The sequence below is a fragment of the Staurois parvus genome, unplaced genomic scaffold (genome assembly GCF_062004578.1).
Source record: "Staurois parvus isolate SC_StPar_1 unplaced genomic scaffold, SC_StPar_1.0 ptg001134l, whole genome shotgun sequence".
Classification (NCBI taxonomy): domain Eukaryota; kingdom Metazoa; phylum Chordata; class Amphibia; order Anura; family Ranidae; genus Staurois; species Staurois parvus.
In genome coordinates this window covers 3059661-3082173 of record NW_028318930.1, presented here as the reverse complement: position 1 = coordinate 3082173, position 22513 = coordinate 3059661, and the positions used below count along the sequence as shown (strand labels likewise).

General features: G+C 41.2%; 1 protein-coding gene across 1 annotated transcript in view; it reads right to left on the bottom strand.

Annotated features, from left to right (window-relative positions):
• Nucleotides 1-18093, bottom strand: part of GGNBP2 (gametogenetin binding protein 2) — a 35235-nt gene extending 17142 nt beyond the window's left edge. Inside the window, exons 1-4 of the mRNA XM_089659203.1 lie at nt 17928-18093; nt 6143-6223; nt 3136-3389; nt 1405-1503 (exon numbers count right to left, since the gene is read on the bottom strand). Coding sequence (XP_089515329.1) covers nt 1405-1503; nt 3136-3389; nt 6143-6223; nt 17928-18020 — 527 coding nt within the window. The 5' untranslated portion in view covers nt 18021-18093. The remainder of the gene's footprint in view (nt 1-1404; nt 1504-3135; nt 3390-6142; nt 6224-17927) is intronic.
• Between the last annotated feature and the right edge of the window lie 4420 nt (nt 18094-22513).

The following is a 22513-nucleotide window of genomic DNA, read 5'->3' as shown; positions in this document are numbered from 1 at the left end:
TGTACGTACATACGTAAAAGCACAAGCGGGGGCGCCTACGCATGAAAAAGTCAGTTGCAATACACTTTTCTCATGTCACCACACAAGCCAGGATGAGTGCAAAAATTCTAGCATGAGACCCCCTTCATAACACTATAATGACCTATAAAGGGGCTTTAAAAAAGTGTCACCTATAGAAAATATAGGGTACTGAAGTTCATCGCCATTTCACAAGCGCACGCAAATTTAAGGTTTGACATGTTGGATATTTACTTGATGAAACCTCATCTTTTATATTGTACAAAAAAAAAAAAAAATAGGGTAATTTATTGCTTTTTTTGGTGCCCTAAAATTAACTTGCTTGTATTTTTTACTGAAATTGTGTGGTAATATTATGCAACATAAAAAATTGGAACTACCACTATTTTATTCTCTAGGGTATCTGCTTTCAGAAAATATATCATGTTTAGGGGTTGTGTCATCTTCAGGCCTAAAATTATATATATATATATATATATATATATATATATATATATATATATATATATATTATTTTTTTTTTATTTTTTTTTAAACTTGGGGGGGAAAAAAAGAAAAAAAAAAAAAAAACACCACACGGCTCTGGCAAGGGATAAAGGATAAACCTGACACTCCCCTTTCCTGAGGAGCACCCAATCAGTTCTCATTACACTGCAAGGTCTCTCCCCTCCATGCCAGTCCCCAAGTGTGGTGCTGGAGACAGGCAGGGAGGGAAGGAGGCGATAAACGTGTAATAATTTTAACATTGAGCTACTTAAGTCGCCATAAAGCACCTTTTGATTTTAAAAGCCCCAGCATTCCTAAAAATCACCTGATTTAAATATGGTTTTGGTTAAACCTTTTTTTTTTTTTTTTTTTTTTTTAATCTGGAAAAGTAGATTGTCATGAGAGACAAGTAGATTTGAACCACAATTTAGTCCCTGGACAGGTAGTTTTTTCAAAAATTTACACACCCCTGTTACACAGCCAATTTTACATTCTCACATTGCAAGCTGTCCTACTGTAGAAAAAGGACAATTAAATGAGTTAAGAGGAACTGAACTCCAGAAGCTGTGCCAATAAACTGGCAGGTAGATGGCAAAGGACAAGTCACGAATATTGCCTCTGGTCTTCCAGCAGCTGATCTTTCCCCCTTACCGAATGACCATACCTTGTTCTGCACAGTGTCTCTGTGGAGGTGGCCATTTAGTAGAGGTAGAGATTTTCTTCCTCGTGTCAGAGCCTCCAGCACAGAGAACTGTGGGACAGCACAGTAGTGACATTACCAAATGTCACTCCAAATCTCTTAAATCTAACAGTCCGAGGCAGCAGTGCCTTAGATCTCTCAATTTGGATATATAAACCATGAGGCATACTCACATAATACTGTGGTCTACCAAAACTTACCCCAAAGGCTTTGGCTTGTGTGTATCTAATGAATGAAGCTGGCATCTTTTATTCTTCTTGCTTTTTGGAATCGCTTCAATCATACTGCTTAGTTTAGTTCTGAAAACAAGACAGACAAAGATTGTAAAAAATATGTTACTTATCTGAGATGGCTGATTGTCAACACCACACTAATTATTTATAGAAGCTAGGCCCATGCACGGTTTTCTGTATGTAAACAGTTTCAGAAGCAAGACACTTTATGATTAAGATGATTAATAACTGGTATAGATACTAGGATTGACCCCTGCCTAAAGCTGCGCCAGGAGGGACTGGTGTGAAACTTTATATCTTTCTGTTGTACAGGTGATGGAAAACCAGTGACATGTACTACTATTTTTGCTGTAATTTGACTAAAGCTATAGTGCCATAGTGCGTTTCATCTGCCCAGTGATATGTAACTTGCTCATTTGTCAATGCTGGAGTACTAGTTATGACTTGCAGAGATACGTTCTCTGCTCAAATGTCACTGTTATTTTCTCTTAGTGTTGAAAAAAAAAAAAAAAAAAGTTGAACTCAAAATAAGGATGTAAATAATGCAATATAGCAGTCACACAGTAAAATAGATTAGATTAAATTGCACAAAAAGTCTAAAGAAAATCTGTGTGCAAAAAATATCACAAGTAATCTATAAACTTCTTTTCAAAAATCCCAACGAGTAAATAAAAATACAACCACACACCACATTATTTCCCATTATGTGCTTTATTTTCAGTAACGGGAGCTACAAATAATTATTCCTTCTTTAGGCACACATTTAAAGCCCAACCACATTCTCTTATTTAGGCTAGAGTCAGAAAAAGTCAGAACTTACGACAGGTTTAATTGCCCTTTTGCACCTACTGGGGAGAATTACCTAACTTTCTATTCTTGTGACGCATAGATAAGAAATGTGTATTTTTGTTCAAATCCTTATCTCAACTGAAGAGACACCTTTTCTCTCAGAATGTGAGTAGAAACAGGTTTTTACTACGGTCTGTGTACCAAACTCAAAATACAAAAACTAAAGAAAGTTTTGTTGTGGCTGTTCATGGGGCAACTTGAGGGTTAGAGTGTTCTTTCGCTTTTGTTCAAAACGGTCGCCAAATTGAATACTAAATGTAATACCTAAATACGTTTCTTCAGTCAAAAGTTTAAAAATTATTATCTGTGACACACTCTTATGAGAATATTATTTGGAAATCTAATGTTAGCCATAACAAGGCCTGTCAAAGCAACCCAACGGTATGCTTGTATGCTTACCTACCCACACTTCATGACAATACTCAACTTACATGTGAGTAGTATGAGATGTATGTACCATGCCCACTGCCAAGATTTGTATTACCTATGTTTGAAGCAGACAATATTCTACCCACTTTTCAGCATACTCTTAAGTTCAATGTCCGTGTGTATTAACTACAAAATAAATCCCAGATTTGTCTTTACAGTGGTCACTGCTTTGAACTGAACTAGGAGCAGTAATATTTACAGCCGAGGGGGGAAATTATGGGGCTTAACAAAAAAAAAAAAAAAAAAAAAAAAAAAAAGGAAAATGGTTAAGTAATTTCTAGTACTCAAAACAGAATATTTATATACTCATCACCAAGATGGGAAACGTGTATAGGAAACCATTTATTTTTTCAGTCAAATCTAAAATAAAGCCCATACAGTATATATCTACAAGCCAAGGAAAAATTAAATGCTACTCACCCCCGCACATAAAACAGCGTGTACAATTTTGTGGCATCAGTCATACAACTGTGTGATAGAGTGAGCACACCCTTCGCACCCACTGAGAGAGGGTCCAGTGCAGGGTTTCCAGACTCCACAAGCTGAGTGAAAAGGCGTTCCACACTCCTTCGACAACCAACACATGGAACAAGCTGGGAAAGTGCATTGAAAACTTCTCGTGAGGTCACCATCATGGCAATACTCAGCTCTTGCTCGCTCAGCATGCTGTGGCGCTGTGACAAGAGGGAAAAAAACAAAAAAAAACAAAACAAAAATGTGATAACACAATAAGAATCTGGATCAGTTTCAGAGCTTATTCACACATAGCACAGTGGGTTTTTCTGCACTGGATGAATAAAAATAACCGCTTGGGCACATAGAAAGCAGGAACTTGCAACTGGAGCACTGCTTCCGCTGTGATTGGGCACAGCAGAAGCTAGCCAATAGATGACCATTGGCATCTGTTGCTCATTGAGGAGACAAGCAAGGCAGAGCTGTGTTCTGTCAGTGGCGATCTGCTAGATTTTATTGCCTACTAAAAACAGCACACTGTGCACACAAACACTGGCTAGGTAGACAACACATTGATCACCCTAGATGTTTAGCCCCTTCCCATTAGTACAGCGTCCGTGTATATATTTTTTTTTTTTAACATTGATCACTGTATTAGTGTCACTGGTTCCCACAAAGTGTTAGACTGTCTGGCACAATTTCAAGTTGCTGATCGTCACCATTACTCGTATAAAAATAAAAAAACCCACACCACACACACTAAAAGATCTATTTGTTGGAGAAAATGGCAGAAATCTCATTTCTGTATAGCGTTGCATGACCGTGCAATTGTCAGTTAAAGTAACGCAGCGCTCTATTGCAAAAAAATGGCCTAGGTATGAAGGGGGGGGGATAAAACTAGAGTGGCTTTGCCCTCTAAATGAAACACATTGAAGGTCAAATCCACATCTAGGAATGGTCTGTCCTATATATAGGTGCAAAATAGACCGACTATATGCACACATATCCTCTCATTGCTGATAAGTAATTGATAGACATTTAAAGAAGTGTGCTGTTCCTAAGAAGCCCTGGTTATAGAAGAGATTAAGGACCACAGTAATCAGTTTCAGTAGTTTAACAGCTCCTAGTCTCTTTCCTAAAAATAAATTCTGGTTTAAAGAGCATGGAAAATACCGTAGATACTGTCAAAATAAAATTAAGTCACAAAAGTAGTAAGCCATGTTAAATTTATTGGTTTTAATCAAGGAGTGCATTTTTAAAAAACTTATTTAGATGTCTTTTACACAATACATTGGCCAAGGAGCATTTTAATATGCTCATCAGGCAAGACATTATAATGGAAACCAGAGATCATATGCACTTACCTATTTTGAGCAAGACCAAATATGCATAGAAGATATTCTAGTTCCCATATAATCAAAACCACGTTATTACACCATCATAATGCAACACCCCTGTTTAAATGCAATTCATTGTTTTATAGTTTATGAGCAGTGTTTATGCCTTATTGAAAACAAACTAGTGCGTACTTCATCAATGTGCCAGTCAAGCTTTGGTCTAGGACAGCCTTTTTACCCCCAGAGGAACCCCTAAAGTAATTTTTAGATCTTGGGGAACCCCTTGGAAGAAGACAATCCTGACATTGGTGGTTAGTGGGAAAGAATGTCCGCTACACTAGTGATGAGAATGTCCCCAGCATTGGTGGTCAGTGGGTACATGCCCTCTTAATAGCGCTTGTCAGAATACCACCCTTTCAGACAACCAAAAGGATAACTGTTGTCATGCCATTACCATCAAATGAGAGATCAAACAACCCCCAGGAACCCCCAGTTTCAATCCAGTGCTCTGCCTGAGAGCAGAGGCACTGCTCTCTTTCTCTCCCCCCCATCACAGGCTCAGAGAACAGAAGGGGCAATGAGCTCCATCTGCAGTCAATCAAATCCTGTGAGGCGGATTGGGCGCTCACATGCTCACTCTCCCCCCTGATGCAGTATCTCTGAACTCAGTGTCTGAGAGCTCACTCCTGTAGTGGTGGAGGCGAGCAGTAATGACTAGGCCTGGCCTAGCAACACCATGGGGGTTTTCCAGTCAGGCTTCAGGAGACATGCAAATACCTATAGCAAGGGAATTATTCAACTTTAGTCAGAGCTGCACAGTTTGTTTTTATCTACAAACACCCCTTATCCACATAGGCAGCTTTTGGTAAAGTTGAACTATCCCTTTAAGTGACTCTGCCAAGAAGCTAAACATGTGTCAGAAGTCTCGAATAGAAACTGTATTCCTCGAATACACAGGCTGCAAATTAGATCTGGGGTAGCAATGCCAACATGGTTTAGCGTCCATGAAAATAATGCTGCTGCCTCATATAAGATGCTTCTGAACCAGGATTATATTTGCAACCAAATTACTATAAACATTTCATGTTATAAAGAATGTCTTCCCATTTTGCAATAATGCGAAAGAATCAAAGACTTAAAGTGGTTGTAAACTTCTGACATGAAATATGAGCAAAGCATATCACTCTTCAGCGTGTACTTGTCTCAATTGAGAGCAGCAAGTATCCTGTCTGCTGCTTCGTTCCTCTGTTGTGTGTTGGTTGCTTCTGACAAGTTTTCCTGACACCGAGAAAAATGGCAATGGGGAGGGACCTCCAGCACACATACTGTGATTGGCAGCCTCAGCTCTGTTCCTGTGTGAAGGGAGGGTGTCCCTTCCCTCAAATATCAGCTCTCACCAAGTTCTGAAGCATGTAACTTCAGCTCCCTGCTTTCCAAAGCTGATAGATCCTGTATAAATTCTAGACTTTGGATAGATGTACAGGACAAAAGGCTACACATAAACAGGTACAACTTCAGTGTAACAACTGAATCTAGTCACTTCACTGGGTATATGTAAGGGTTTACAACCACTTTAAAGAATGAAGCAAAATGCCCACTTTGGACCCTAGGCTTGAAGGTCTAGACATTTTCAGTACCTGGATAAACTGCTTAAGCTGCAAGGTGTCACTCTGCTGTTTATCAAGTGGCAGCATATTGTCGGAGAACTCCATCACCATCTGAAAAATAAATAAAAAGGTTACTTGAAATGTCTTGAGAAAAATCTACTCATTGGAAAGCAAGGCTTCTATATGGAGTAGTTAATAACCTTTCCATGCCAATGCTCAAGTAATGATTACATCAAAAACAGCTTTTATTAGATTTTTTTTTTTTTTTTTTTTTTACTGGGAGTGTAAATCTTTCAGTGCAATTCAAAGACACGAAGGTTTAGTTGGGGTTCCACTTTATGGTCCTATGTTTTGTTACAAAAGGGGATCAAAAAAGGTTCCTTTGTTAGACTGCTAAACACTCTTCTCTATACAGAAAAACGTATAAGCAGGAATTTGCCAAAACTGGAGCACACAAAATCTATAACAGCTGTGCATAGTGGCCAATCAGCCTCCATCTTCAACATGTTCATTTAGGCTTTAAAAATTAAAGCCAGAATCTGATTGGATACATGCATAGTTGTTCCAGTCTTTTCCAGTAAATTCCCCTCTTACAGTGCAGTTGTGCAATAAAAAGAAAGGTAATCAAACTGCAATAATTAAGTGCAAATAACGCTGCCATCTAAAGATAATGCAGACAGCGGCTAAACATGAATATACAAACCATCCACTGAAAAGGCCCACCAACAGTGATTTAACATCCTTCCGCCCGCCATATAGTACGACGGGCGCAAGGTGGTTCTCTCATTCTGATAGGACGTCATATGACGTCCTTCCATTCTCACCGCGCATGTGCGACTCAGGGAGCGCGCAGCGATCGCCGGTGCGCTGTGTCCCTCGGACACAGCGGATCACGGAAAGAGCAGAAGATGTTGGCTCAGTCATGTGATCAGCTGTGTCCAATCACAGCTGATCACATGTAAACATGGAATTGCCAGTTATCAGCATTTCTCTCCTCTCAAGCTGTCACGCTGACAGCTCGAGAGGAGAGGAGAGCCGGTAATCGGCTTTCCATGGAGGGGACATGTACATTGAGCATCAGGGCACTGATTATCAGTGTGCCCTGATGAGCAGTGTGGCCCCAGAAGTGCCAGCAGTCAGTGCCCATCAGTGCCAGCAGTCAGTGCCCATCTGAGCCGCCAGTAAGTGCCGCCAGTCAGTGCCATGTATCAGTGCTTCCTTTCAGTGCCCATCAGTGATGCCTGTCACTGCCCATCAGTGCAGCCTCATTAGCGCACATCAGTGGATAAAAATCACTTATTTACAAAATTTTTTAACAAAAACTAAGAAAAAACTTTTTTTTCAAAATTTTCTGTGGTTTAAGAAAAAATAAAAATCCCAGGAGGTGAATACCACCAAAAGAAAGCTCTGTCTGAAATTTTTAATAAAAAATTTCATATGGGTACAGTGTTGCATGACCGTGCAATTGTCATTCAAAGTGCGACAGCGCTGAAAGCTGGAAATTGGCCTGGGCAGGAAGGGGGTATAAGTGCTCTGTAGGCCAGTGGTTAAAGGAAAACTGTCTTTAACCGCTTGCCTACAGGGCACTTATACCCCCTTCCTGCCCAGGCCAATTTCCAGCTCTCAGCGCTGTCACACTTTAAATGACAATTGCACGGTCATGCAACACTGTACCCATATGAAATTTTTATAATTTTTTTGTGACAGATAGAGCTTTATTTTGGTGGTATTTAATCAACTCTGTTTTTTATTTTTTCTTAAACAAACCAAAAACCACTGAAAATTTTGAAAAAAAAAATGTCTTCGTTTTTGTTATAAAATTTTGTAAATAAGTGATTTTTCTCCTTCACTGATGTGCGCTAATGAGGCTGCAGTGATGGGCACGGATAAGATTCACTGATGGACACTGATAGGTGGCACTGACAGGTATCACTGATGGGCACTGAAAGGCGGCTCAGATGGGCACTGATGTGGCACTGTTCAGCACTGATGGACACTGACAGGTGGCACTTCTGGGGCCACACTGATCAGGGCACACTGATCATCAGTGCCCTGGTGATCAGTGTACATGTCCTCCGCGGAATGCTGATTACTGGCTCTCCTCTCGAGCTGTCAGCGTGACAGCTCGAGAGGAGAGAAATGCTGATAACTGGCATTTTCTTGTTTGCTGATAACCGGCATTTTCGTGTTTACATGTGATCAGCTGTGATTGGACACAGCTGATCACATGACCAAGCCGACATCTTTGGCTTTTTCTGTGGATCAGTGATCCGCTGTGTCCGAGGGACACAGAGCACTGCCGATCGCCGCACGCTCCCTGAGCTGCGCACGCGCGGTGAGAATGGAAGGACGTCAAAAGATGGCCTATCAGAATGAGAGAACCACCTTGCGCCCGTCATTGGACTATATGGCGGGCAGGAGGTGGTTAAAATAAGTTTGACACTTCTGAAACTGCTAGTTGCCTGGCTATCATTAAAGCCTTCTAGCTTCAATTATTTCCGAGTCGCTGACTTGGAAATAGTATGGAAGTGAATAACTGAGTGTCAACGTACAGTATTTCTTTTGGATCAGTGGCTCATAATTCCATTTAATTATTTTTAATTCTGCAGCAGCTAACATTTCCTTTCATCAGTTTCCTTCTGGCTACAATTGCTAAAGAAAAGATTCTGTACTCTAAAACAGCATCAGGATTAAAATGGTTGTAAAGGCTAAACATATTTACCTTTATGCAGAGGCAGGATAGGGGTCTCAGACACAGAGCTGGCTCGGGAGCAAACATGCACGAGTGCCCCCAGAGAAAGTAGCTTGCGCTGGAGGCACTTGGCAAGGGAGAGGGGCCACAAAGGGGACCAGAAAAGAGGAAGATTGTGCCATTACACAAAAAAAGCAGTTGCAGACTCAAGGCATGTTAGACACGCCCAAAAAAGTGTCATGATGGTACACAGGGTGTCCTTCTGGCCACCCAGTGCACACCATGTTCTGACAGCTGTAGCGGTCAAAAAAAAAAAAAAAAAAAAAAAAAAAAGCAGTCTGGTAAGCTTTATCAACAACATTGTGACTACAGAAACATACAAAGAAACATGGTTTTATTTTGTATCTATTTATTCATCTAAAGAACAAAGGGATGAACGTCCATCTACAGATGAAGTCAGTTAAAGCAACATGACAAAAGTATTGTTTTTTATTTAATTAAATGTAACCTTGTTTAATCTCTAATTAGCCCATAGTTTACTCTAATCAGCCCTAATTAACTCATTCTCCTCCAATTATTTTCTTGATGATTTTATTTTGTCCTTTTTTGTTTTTGTTTAGTAAATATTTGTTAAAGGTGTACAAATATTAACAATTTCACATTTAAAAAAAAAAAAAAAAAAAAAAAGCAAAATTGAGAAAAGAAAACCCCAAAATATTCATTTGTAAATAACTGCAATGCTTTGTACCAGAATCATAATTTTAGTGTAATTTTAAACAGAACAAATTACAGAATAAAATGAACACTTATGTGCAGTAACGCTATATATTTTTAAACTAACACTGCTCAAAGGAAAAAAAAAAGAGTGTGTTTTGCTACATTTATTTAAGGATTGCAAAGAAAAAAAAAAATCATTGTTGCAAGAAAGTATTCATGAAAAGAAAGCCTTGTTTGTCCTTAACCACTTCCCGCCCGGCCTATAGTAAAATGACGGCCTGGCGAGACTCTCGTCGATTTAGGAGGGCATCAAATGACATCGTTCCCAGATCACGCCTTACGTGTGCCTGCAGGGCCGCGCTGCATCGAGATCTGTCACCGGCTGTGTACCTCGGACATGGCCGATGACAGATCTGTGTACCGGCCCCATTGCCAGTACCAAGTGACCTGCTGTGACCAATCACAAGTCACATGACAGTTGTAAACAATAGATAGCTATACAACTGTGTCTAGCTGGGAATGGTCACAGTGATCACACGCACAGGCTGGGCCAACAACAACCCATTTGTGTCATGTGATTAGCCGTGGCCAATCACAACAAAAAAACCTGAATTAATCTATTTCATTTTGTTAAATGCTTGCTTATATCAAAGAAATTCTTTGCTATAAGCAAATTGTGTAATAAAAAAACCCAAAAAAAACCAAATACTGATCACGTCCCCAAAGTAGTGCAATGTTACTATGGTGACATTATACTACTTTGGTCATAGTGCAATATGAAAAGAAATGTAATAAAAAGCTCCAGTTGTGTGAACAGAATGCTAAAAATTTAATTTGGGGACAGTGTTGCATGACCGCACAATTGTCATTCAAAGTGTGAACGCGGAAATTTGGCCTGGGCAGGAAGAGGGTAAAAGTGCTGGTATTGAAGTGGTTAAACAATATATGTATTACATGGACCCTCCACTTCTCAGTACCCCGAAGGCTCTTCTGGCTCCCCGTCTGCCGCATGCCCCCACAGCAAGCAGCTTGCTATGGGGGTGACCCACTGCTCCATGTGCCCATTCACACACGGAGCTGCGGCTTGGCTTCACCCCCGTTCTCTCACCATTGGCTGGGGTTGACAGCAGTGAGAGCCAATGGCTCCTGCTTGGAGTCTCAGCCAATGAGGAGGCAGACCCCCGAGGCAGCTGAGCCCATCATTCACATCGCTGGATTGCGATGAGGCACAGGTAGGTAATGTGGGGCTGGGGACACTGCTGCACACAGAAGGTGTTTTATCTTCATGCATAGAATGCATGAAAATAAAAAAAACCTTCAGCCTTTACAACCACTTTAATGACGTTATCATGGAATAAACAGGCCCATAGCAGAAATGTAAAAATTGCTCTGGTCCATAGGGGTTGAACAGGTGTGAGGCAAAAAACCCCACACAACCTTTAGAACCACTTTAACCGCCCTATAGCAGAAATACTGCTACAGGGCGGCACGGGTGCACAAAATCACTAATATATAAAATATATACACACACATATACACTGCATTTCCGGGTAGGAGGCACGCGCCCTGCCCACATCGGTATTAAAGGCTGTCAATCACCGAGTTCCCGCCGGTGATTAATCGCCGGCGCCTGGTGACTGCTGAGGAAACAGTTCTCCCTTTCGGCTCATACACACTGCTGTGCATGGCTGTGCACAGCAAGCCATGCAAAGCAGTGTGATTACAGTGAAGCACACGGATACAGGACATAGTGAAGAAGCACACAGTTAACCCTTTGACCACCCCTCATGTTAACCCCTTCCTGCCCAGTGCCATTAGTACAGTATCAGTGCTTTTTTTTTTTAGCACCGATCACTGTATTGGTGTCACTTGGGATGTCAATGACACCAAGCCAGTTCCCCCCAGTGTCAGAATGCCCGCCGCAGTCCTGTTATAAGTCACTGGATCGCTGCCATTACTATTAAAAAATACTATATAATATATATATATATATATATATATATATATATATATATATATATACACACACACACACATTTGTGAATGCTATAAACTTCCACATAAACCAATTTACACGTATTGGGATTTTTTTTTTTTTTTTTTTTAGCAGAATATGTTTTGGCTTAAATTTGATTTAAAAAATTTTTTTGCTTGACATGTCTAATAGCAAAGTCAAAAATATTGGGTTTTTTTTCTCAAAATTGACATTTTTTTTTGTTAACCACTTGCCGCCCTGCCACTAATACGGCGGCACGGGCAAGCAAAACCACATTTTAAAACATGTGTTTTGTAAATAGGTAGGGGGCGTGCGTGAGGCACTCCGCCGCCCTACCTGTCCCGCCGATCACAGCCGCGGGTGTCAGTCACCAGGTCACAGCCGGTCCTTACCGGCTATCTCCCGGCGATCGGCGGCAACCAGTGACAGAGAGCACAGCTGCAGAAGCTGTGCTTTCTGTCACTTCCCTGACAGCTCGAGAACAAGCTGATCAGGACAGAAGAGATTCTCTCTCTCGATCAGCCTGTCCAGCACACCCCCCCTCACTCAGATAACCCTTCCCTGCAAAATAAACTTAACCCCTTCCTCCCCAGTGCCATTAGTACAGTGTCAGTGTTTTTTTTTTTGCACTGATCATTGTATTGGTGTCACTGGGGATGTCAGTGATCCCAAATCAGTACCCCCCCCAGTGTCAGAATGTCCGCCGCAGTCCCGCCATAAGTCCCTGATCGTTGCCATTATTAGTATAAAAAAAAAAAAAAAAAAAAAAAAAAAAAAAAAAAACTAAAAATCCCAGTATCTTTCCTGCCATTTGTAAAAACTATAACTTTCACGTAAACCAATTAATTTACACGTATTGGTTTTTTTTTTTAGCAAAGACATGTCGCAGAATGCATTTGGGCAGAAATTTATGACTAAATTTGATTTTTAATTTTTTTTTTTTACTGGACATGTTTTATAGCAAAAAGTCCAAAATATTGTTTTTTTTCCTCAAAATTGTCAGCTTTTTTAGAGCGCAAAAAAAAAAAAAAAAAAAAAAAAAATTGCACAGGCAATCAAATACCACCAAAAGAAAGCTCAATTTGTGGGGGGGGGGAAAAAAAAAAAAAAAAAAAAAAAAAAAGGATATAAAATTTCATTTATATACCGTATTGCATGACCACGCAATTGTCCGTTAAACTAGCGCAGCGCTATAACTTTCACACAAAGCAATCAATATACACCTATTGGGATTTTTTTTTTTACAAAAACATGTAGCAGAATACATTTTGGCCTAAATTTATAACCAACTTTGAGTTTACTATATATTTTTTATAGCTGAAAGTAAAAAATAGTTTTTCTTCAAAAATTTTGGCCTTTGTTTATAGCGTGAAAAATAAAAAGCGCACAGATGATCAAATACCACTGAAAGAAAGCTCTATTTGTGTGAAAAAAAGGACGTAAATTTCGTTGGGTGCAGCATTGCATGACTGCGCAATTATCAGTTGAATTAGTGCAGCGCCGAGTAGCAAAAAGAGTCCTGGTCATTAAGGGGGGTAAATCCTCAGGAGGTCAAGTAGTTAAATGCAAAAATAATAAATGCACAGGCGACAAATACCACTGACAGAAAGCTCAATTTTCAGGAAAAATTAAATTTGGGTGCAGAGTTGCATGACCGCGCAATTGTCAGTTAAAGTAACGCAGTGCCATAATGCAAAAAAATGGCCTGGTCATGAAGGGGGTGGCAAATCCTCAGGAGGGCAAGTGGTAAAATTTGTAAAACATTACTTTTGTTTTGCTTAGGGAAAAAATATGGCCTTTTCTGCTCCCAATTGGAATCAAACAGCCCATACTTTCTAGTATGTCAATCGTAGTATTCATCTCAATTCACATCAGATCGTGTGGGGCAAGCAGTGGATTCAGTAATTATATTATTTCTGTTAATTTGACACTGCATAATTTACAGACCATCTGTACCAAATAATGGTCCATGTACTAGCAAATCCTATAGTGTATCAAAGGACAGACAGACAACATCATTTTGTTGGATAATCACTGACCAATGGCACCAATAGCTCCTCACCAGCATCACTGCCCTTGGCTTGTTGCTATAGATGTTCATGCCTATCTAGCTACACAGTCAGATGTGCGAATGTCAAAGCAAAAACCTTACATGTAAACAAACCCTGAAATTGCTCACTTGATATATAAATGATCCAAAATGCATTACACTACGCATGAACGCAGGTTTACCCGTGTTATGAATGGTGCTAGTTTATATATAGTGCTAAATCATATATTTCTATAACACGCTGTTCCCCCCAGTGTCTATTGGCCATTCCCCCCAGTGTCAGAATGAACGCCGCAGTCCCGCCAAGTCACTGAACGCCGCCATTACTAGTAGAGAAAAAAAACCCCATTATCTATACCACCATTTGTAAACGCTATAACTTCCAAGTAAACCAATTAATTTACACATATTGGGATTTATTTTTTAGCAAAGACATGTAGCGGAATACATTTTGGCCTAAATTTATGACCAAATATGTTTAAATTTTTTTACTGGATATGTGTAATAGCAAAAAGTCAAAAAAAAAATTTCTTCTTGTCGGTCTTATTTTGCTTATAGTGCAAAAAATTTAAACACACAGGCGATCAAATACCACCGAAAGAAAGCTCAAATCATGGGGGGGGGGGGGGGGGGGATTTAATTTGGGTGCAGCATTGCATGACCACACAATTGTCAGTTAAAGTAGTGCAGTGCCGCAACGCAAAAAATGTCCTGGTCATGAAGGGGGGTAAATCCTCAGGAGAGCAAGTGGTTAAGGCAGCCCATTGAAGTGAATGCCCTGCTAACACAATAAAAGTCCCAAAAATCATGACATGCCACAAATTTTACTGCAATAACTATAGTGTGTTGCCTTCGTGCATTGAAGTGCCATTCAAAAGCAATGGCATTCAAAAGCAATGGCACCACAACACGCGTAGCATGGATCACAATGCAATCACGCAAATGGACTCAAAGATGCTTTGCACCTCAACATCCACATTGCAGAGAAAGGGTAAAATAAATTTACTCTGTGCACTTTCATAAGCAGACCCCATAATGTTATGCAATTAATAGCTACAGCTAAGCTTTAGAGTGCGGGCAGTTGTCAGTTTTGCAGTGAGCCACAGTGAGGGGGCGGTGTGTTGTGTTTCTGCACATTACACAGTTCCTTTTTGTTTTTCTCAACTTTATTTGAAGTGCACAAAGTGACACTTCATGTCATAACAGCTTGGCACAATGCACCACCTTACTGTGCTACCACATGCAGTGCCTTCCTATGAGCTGCAATAAAATGCAGCATGTCTACATTTTATTGCAGCTCACTGCACTGCATCTCTAGGCTGTACTGTTGTGCAGACAGGGCACATAAAATGCAATTGTTTCTATGTGTCCCTGGCAGTGACTGGCATTCTTCCAGGGCAGGAAAAACGCCAGTCACTGCACTGTGTGGGAAGGGGTATTTACTGAAAATCGCTGACAAAATATTCATAGCTACAAAAGATTTTTTACAGAATTTTCAGGCGCAGTGCAACTAGATAATATCTGACAATGTGAAGGACTGTGGTGCATTACCACTTTCATGAAACATTCACTGAAGTTGTTCCTATGGAAGGAAAACACTCCATTTTTGGTTAGATCATTTTTACAGTAAAATTTGCAGTGCAATGAATGGGCCCCAATAGTTAACAAATGACACCGCAGAGCAGAGAAATTACACTTCCTTAGAATGACATACCTTTAAGGCAACTGCTGCTTCTGCAAAGCCTGGCCAAGAAGTAGTATTCTGCTTGATTGGCACAATCCTGCATAAAAGCTAGGATGGATGGTGTCCCCATCATCACAGGAACAAGCGTGGAGCTGCTGTATTCCAGATTATATGCAGGACGGCATAGATCACATAATTGGTCTGGACTGACGTCCGAAAAGTGACAACAATGGACCATGACTGCATAAAGTGAGTCCGCATTGCAACTTTCAGTCTCCACTAGAGGTGAATGTCCCAGGGTGACAACACAGAGCACAACTATGAGACAGTTGTCGCCTGATAACAGGAAGTGCCTGAACAAGCACATTCATGGCAGGATCACCAGATAGCTAAACTCTGGGTAGAAATGTTATTGAAAATGTGTAACAGTGTCTGACCTTCTAACGATTTTGTTCTTGACTGAATGCATGAACATTCAGGCTGAGAGAAACCCATACTTTACCCAATGTACAACCCTCTAAAATAAGTTGAAAAAAAAAAAAACAATAAAAAAAAAAAAACTGGACCACTATGTCCTTTATCCCACCAGCCTTGTAACTTCCTTACTTTGCAACCCAGCTTGCTGTAGTGGGCAGACCTTGGAATTTCAGACTCCCAGTCTGCACCACCTACTTTGTCCAGGGGGGAATGCACCATGTCTTGTATTAAATTGAATGCACTGCAGCCAAAACGCATATGCGTTTTTGCAATGAAGCAGAGTGAAAGAATCCTTATGAAAGATTAGATGGAACCAAGCAGGCCTAAAGAAAATTAAAATCAGTATTAAACTTTGCTTTTTCACTTGTTACCTATGGATGAATATCTTCTAAATGTGCACCGTTTAGGTGATATTCACAGTGGCAGAAGCTGGTGACATCACTGCCGCATGCACAATACTCTCTGCGTTGGAGGCACTCCGAGTGTGCTGTCAATGCAGAGTGCCATGCTCATGACTAGCAGGCATGGTCGGAAAGCCGGGATCCAGAATGAAGACTGAGAAAAGATGAAGCGCCTGCAGCAGTGACAGCGCACAACTGCAGGGCTCCGTTTGAAAGGCAAGTCTGCCATAATGTGCTAGTAGGTGATGCAGTTGACCTGCAGGGGGGCCATTTTTTCTCTTTTAGCCCTAGTTAACACTACGAATAGCACAGGCATGTGCAGCACATTCACGTGCAATTCACATGTGATTCAGTGCACTGAATTCATTACAAATGGGTTAAAATCACACCAAAAGTAGTATTTTCACTACTATTGGAAATGCACTGCAACTGGATGACATTTTTGTACCATGACCTGCATTCAAGATATCGTTAACATTTACACCCGCTGCAGATCGCAACTGCATTTTACACATGGTGCGGGACATGCGCACAGATGGCGAGTTTCCTGCACTGTGTTCCAGTGTGAACTTACTACTGCTTTAAAGTGGTAGTAAACTTCGCATTGCGATTTATAATAAAGCTTACCTGCAGGTTAATTGAATATCTCCTGAGCCCTAGTTCGCACTGGTGCAAGCTGAGTGTCAAACCGCATGACAAGTCGCACCCTATCGTCCGCAATGGAACCATTCAAACTGGTGCGACTTTGAATTTGCGGTGACGCTCCGATTTGAGAAAAAGGTTCCTGTACTATTTTTTTTTTCCCAATTTCAGGTGCGACTTGCATAGACGTGTGTCAAGTCACGCAGATATCAGCCAAGTCGCACTAAAAAGTGGCTTTGAAACGGTGCAACTTCATGGATGGATTTGGTATGAACCGACAGTAAATGACCACTGTTTAAGAGATGCTTGCTTGTCTGGCAGCCAGTCGCATCACTGGCACATGCGCACCAAAGGAACGGTATACCCATGCTGTTGCTTCAGAGCTTTGTACTGTGGCTGTGATGTCATTCAAGCAGCCAAGAACCCGGAAGGAAGGCTTCCATCTTCACCTGGAAGGAAGACCGCGTGAAATTGGAAACCTTGACCGTGGTAACAGCACACCTCTGGAGCACTTCATATCAATGTAAGTCTCTTAATGTACTACTATGCAATGCATACTAGCACATTGTACGGTTACCTTGCAGGAAGAGTTTTTTTCTCAACGTTTACTATTGTTAAAAAAAAATATATATATATTAAAAAAAAATTAATAGAATAATTCCTGATATTGAGCAAAAAAAAAATAAAGTAAGAGAGAGGAGAGGATTGAAAATCACTTTAGTAGTGTCATGTTAATGCTTCCATGGGATTCTGGTGACTGGGTTTAGGTGTAAAAGGAAGAAACTACAAACTGCATATAATTCCAGAAAAAAAAAAATGGAGGAATATTAAAAATGTGAGGCAGTAAGTAATGAAAGTGTTCACACCCGAGGGAATGGTGCAGACAATACGTATGTCAGCTGAGGCTCGGGGAAAGTTGACAGGGAGAGGCCTAGTCATGGCACAGCCTGCAGCCTCTGCACAGCGGCGCTTCATTATCACACAGCGGTCCCGCTCCCTCACGAGGCCGCTTGAGGCGCACACAAGGCCGTTGGCCAGTGCGAGGCCTCGACTCCGCGGCTGACGACCTGTCCTCTGCTCGCAGAGCCGTGGCTTGTGTGGCCTTCCCCTCATGTGTGCAGATATAACGCCTCAGGAGCGCCCGGAAAGAACTCACCGTCAACGTGTCGTCGATATACAGGGGAATCTGCCTCGTATCGAAGGGAAATTCCTCCTCTCCGTCCCTGCAAACTGCGACCAACCTCGCCATCTCTGCCACTTCTCGCAGATCCTGCCTGAACCACAGCAGATTACAGTGTCGTAAACAGCGAGCGGACACCCCGCCCTCAAACCCCTCCCTAGTCTGTTCGTCCGCCGCCGCTAATTCGTCACACCAACGACACTTCCGTATACGAGCCCGCTAAGGCCGCGCTGAAAATGCCAGTTCACCTCACGTCAATTGCTGAGGGAGTTTTAAAGTGTCGGTTAGTGGGCCGTTTTTTTAAAAGCGACTAAGCTGTACAAGAAAACAGAACGGATATAGTGGTTGGCGAATCTGCAGGCTCTGCACACGTCCTGTTTGAATGCAAAAACTTTATTTTAACGACTTCTAGTGAAAACGAACAGAAAGTTCCAGTATTCAAATACTGCCAGTTGAGCTGTTTTTCAGTCCAGTTGAACTAGTTGGAACTGTGGATGTGTTTAGCATTGCCTGTGGCTCGATTTCATTTAGTCTGCCCCTTTTTTCCCAAATGTGTATAGTATACTGCATGTTAGCCCTGGTTCACACTGATGTCCGGAATTCGCAGCATTTTCTGTGCAAATTCCGCACCACATCAGAATCACACCCCGTTCGTGCGAACCACTGCTGATGTGTATGTTAACAACACCCCGAAAGCGGTCCACAAAACGTGATGCGATGTGCAAAATCGGAGAGAGCATGGGTTTAAATACCCATGCGATCCGATTCTAGTGCGGACCCAAAAAAGGGTCCTGCAGGTTTTTGGTGCGGATGCGGTGCGATTAGAGCCATACAAAATGTATGGCTCCAATCGCACCACACACAATTTGCATGTGATTTGCATAGGAATGCAGTGCGGTTCCTGTGGGAATCACATGCAGTATACCGCACTGTGAACCCAGGCTTATGGTAGAAGAGCTGACTGTTCCATCGTATGGCGTGTATATCGAGCCTGTATAGCATTTGCTGCCATTTTATCAGCTTGGGCAGTAAGAATGGGATTTGTCACCAAAGTTAATAACGGAAGACATCATACGGGCAATATTTTTTCCCAGAGAATGTTACAACAACATTTCATATTCCTGATATATGCTTGCTATACCGTACACTTATATGAAAAAGTATCCTGTTCTCTTTGGACTGTTTCCTTTGTGTGAAATCCCTGGTGTTCCTGCCAATCTCCCACTTTCCTATTTCAAATTGACCACACTAGGCAAAGTAGCACATCCTTCCCAGCATGGCCATTTTTCTGGCTGTGCTGAAAGAACAGCCTGCCTCTTCTTAATTCATAAGACTTATGCTGACAAACCATCCTGCACAGTTGTTCACTATGAAGATCAGTGTACTGCTGTTTCTCTGCCTCCTGCTGTATCTCTCCACCCCCAGCTATCAATGCAACTTAGAACAAGGGTCATGCAATCACCTGTAAAACAAAAAAGTATTTTTAATATATACAGTTGTGCTCAAAAGTTTGCACACCCTTGGAGAATTGGAACATTATGTCTTATTATACAGGATTGATATAGCGCCAACAGTTTGCGTAGATGGAAGAATCAGAGGGCCCTGCTCGTTACATCTTACAATTTTGTATTTTTATTTATTACAGGTACTTACATAGTACTATCAATTTACGCAGCGTTTTACATACATACATATATATATATATATATATATATATATATTGTACATTCACATCAGTCCCTAACCCTCAACCATACAATCTAAGGTCCCTAGCTCACATCCATACATACACATACTAGGGCCAAATTAGACAGGATCCAATTAACCTACCAGCATGTCTTTGAAGTGTGGGAGGAAACCAGAGTACCTGGAGGAAACCCACACAGGCACAGGGAGAACATGTCAAATCCAGACAGGTGGTGCCGTGGTTGGATTTCGAACCAAAGACCCTAGTACTGCCAGGCGGAAGTGCTAACCATTTAGCCTCTTGCTGACCGCGCTATAGTTGAATGACGGCTACAGCGCAGTCGTCCAAAGATGGGAGGGCGTCATATGACGTCCTCCCAGAACGTGCCCCCCAGCGACACACAACCGGTGCTCTCGGTATTCTTTGGACACCGCTGATCACATGACATGGTTAAAGGGCCAATCACAGTGACCTTTTACCAAATAATCAGCTGTGTCCAATCACAGCTGATCACCATATAAATACACTTGCCGTTTATTGTCAGTATTTTCCTCACGCTGTAGTATTGCTGATAATCGGCAAGTCTGCATGGAGATATCTACACTGATAATCGGTGCCCTGATTATCAGTGCAGCCCCAAAAGTGCCCAGCAGTGCTGGCAATCTGTGCCTTTCAGTGCTTCCAATCTGTGCCCATCGGTGCGACCAGTCAGTGCCACCTATTAGTACCCATCATTGCCACCTATCAGTGTTGCATATCAGTGCAGCCTCATCAATGCCCACCAGTGCTGCCTATCAGTGCCACCTATCAGTGCAACCTTATCAACTCACATCAGTGAAGAAAAATTTTCTGTTTCAAAATTTTATAAGAGAAACTAAGAAAAACGTTTTTTTCTTCAAAATTTTTAGTTTGTTTAGCAAAAAATAAAACACCCAGCGGTGATTAAAGTGTTACTAAACCCAGGACCCTGCATCCACTATATCTGGTCTCCCACACTACACACAACATGGAAGTGCAATTATTTTAGTAAATATAAACTGCTAAATACCTTTTCTCATCAGCAGTTAGAACAGTTTTGTAACTTTTATCAGTGTCCAGCAGAGCACTGGTTAAAGCTTGTAGGAGGAGTTTTCTTTCTGCTCTAAGAGGATGGAAATCCCCTGACCTCGGTCTGGACAGTACTGATTGGCGCTGTGCTGATCACATGCACTCTCCCAAGAAAACAAAAACTTCTCTAGCAATACACACCAAACTGAGCATGTGCATGTCTGGTTCAGTCTGGAGATAAGTGGTGGTCACTTGAAAAAAGGGAGGAATAGAGAAGAAAGGATCAAACAGCCTTTTTACACAATGCAGAGGATTAACCATTTAGGTTCCACAATGAGAATAACAGGCATGCTTTACTGCATATACAGGTTGATTTTACTGTACCAACAAATACCACCAAAATAAAGCTCTATTTGTGTGAAACAAATTATAAAAATTTCATAAGGGTACAGTGTTGCATGATCGTGCAATTGTCATTCAAAGTGCAACAGCACTGAAAGCTGAAAATCGTCCTGGGCAGGAAGGGGGTATAAGTGCCCAGTAGGCAAGTGGTTAAAGAAAACATGAGTGAGCAGGCAAAACATATTTCTTTTATTATTGGATTCAAATTCAGCATCATAACAGAATAGCACAACCATAAAACTAAACATGGCAACAAGTAAACAAATGAAATGACCCCTGTTCAAAAGTCTGCATACCTTTAATTCTTAATACTGTGTATTGCCAACTCAATCACAGCATGCAGTCTTTTGTAATAGTTGTCTATGAGGCCTCAAATTCTTGCAGGTGGTATAGCTGCCCATTTCTCTTGGCAAAGTCTTTGGCCATCTTACATGAACCACACGTCTGAGATCTCTCCAGATTGGCTCGATGATATTAAGGTCAAGAGACTGTGATGGCCACACTAGAACTTTCACCTTTTTTTCTGCTGTAACCACTGCAGGGTCAACATGGCCTTGTGCTTAGAGTCATTGTCATGCTGGAAAGTCCAAGAGAGTCTAATGCCCAGGTTTCATGCAGAAGAATGCACATTTTCTGCCAGTATTCTCTGATAACATGCTGCATTCATCTTGCCATCAATTTTCGCAAGATTCCCTGTACCTTTAGAGCTCGCACAGGGCCCTCCTATCCCTCTTGTATTGAACTGTATTGTTGCTGTATTGGCTCCCTTTATATTGTAAAGCGCTATATAAATCCTGTATAATAATATTAATAACCTTTTTCCATCTTTATAAAGTTCAATTACTGTACCTTGTTAGGCATGTGTACCAGGCCTTATTCTTCTGCAATACAAGTCTGTAAATCCATGTTAGAGCATTTGTGCTGAAGGATGTTAGCATGGAGCATTGGAGTATAAGAGCAGCAAGCAGTCTTTTCAATGAGAGAGACGCATGTCCGGCAAAATAATCAGTCACAAATTAAAATATGCAGAGGTATAACACTATACAAAAATAAAAAAAGATGTGAGACTTTAATTGTGTCATAAGGATAGGAGAAATTGAGCACAACCAGAGGGACGGCATGGTAAATAAATGAGATGCTCAAGATCTAAAGAAAGGTCACCAACAATGGGAGTGACTTTGCACTGAAGGAGCAGTGAGCAACAAGAAGCTGATCAACTGAAAATTCACCAATACAACACCAAAACAATAGGTGAAACTGAATTAACTGCCACAAGAACCACAACATTATGGGGTTAACAAAACAAAAGGAACCACCGTTAGGAGAGTCCATAGACGAGACCTAGGACAGGGCCATAGGATAAACCAGTCTTTAAGGAAAGGTCTAAGATCTTGTACTGATGAACCAAGTAGGATTAAGGGCTGAG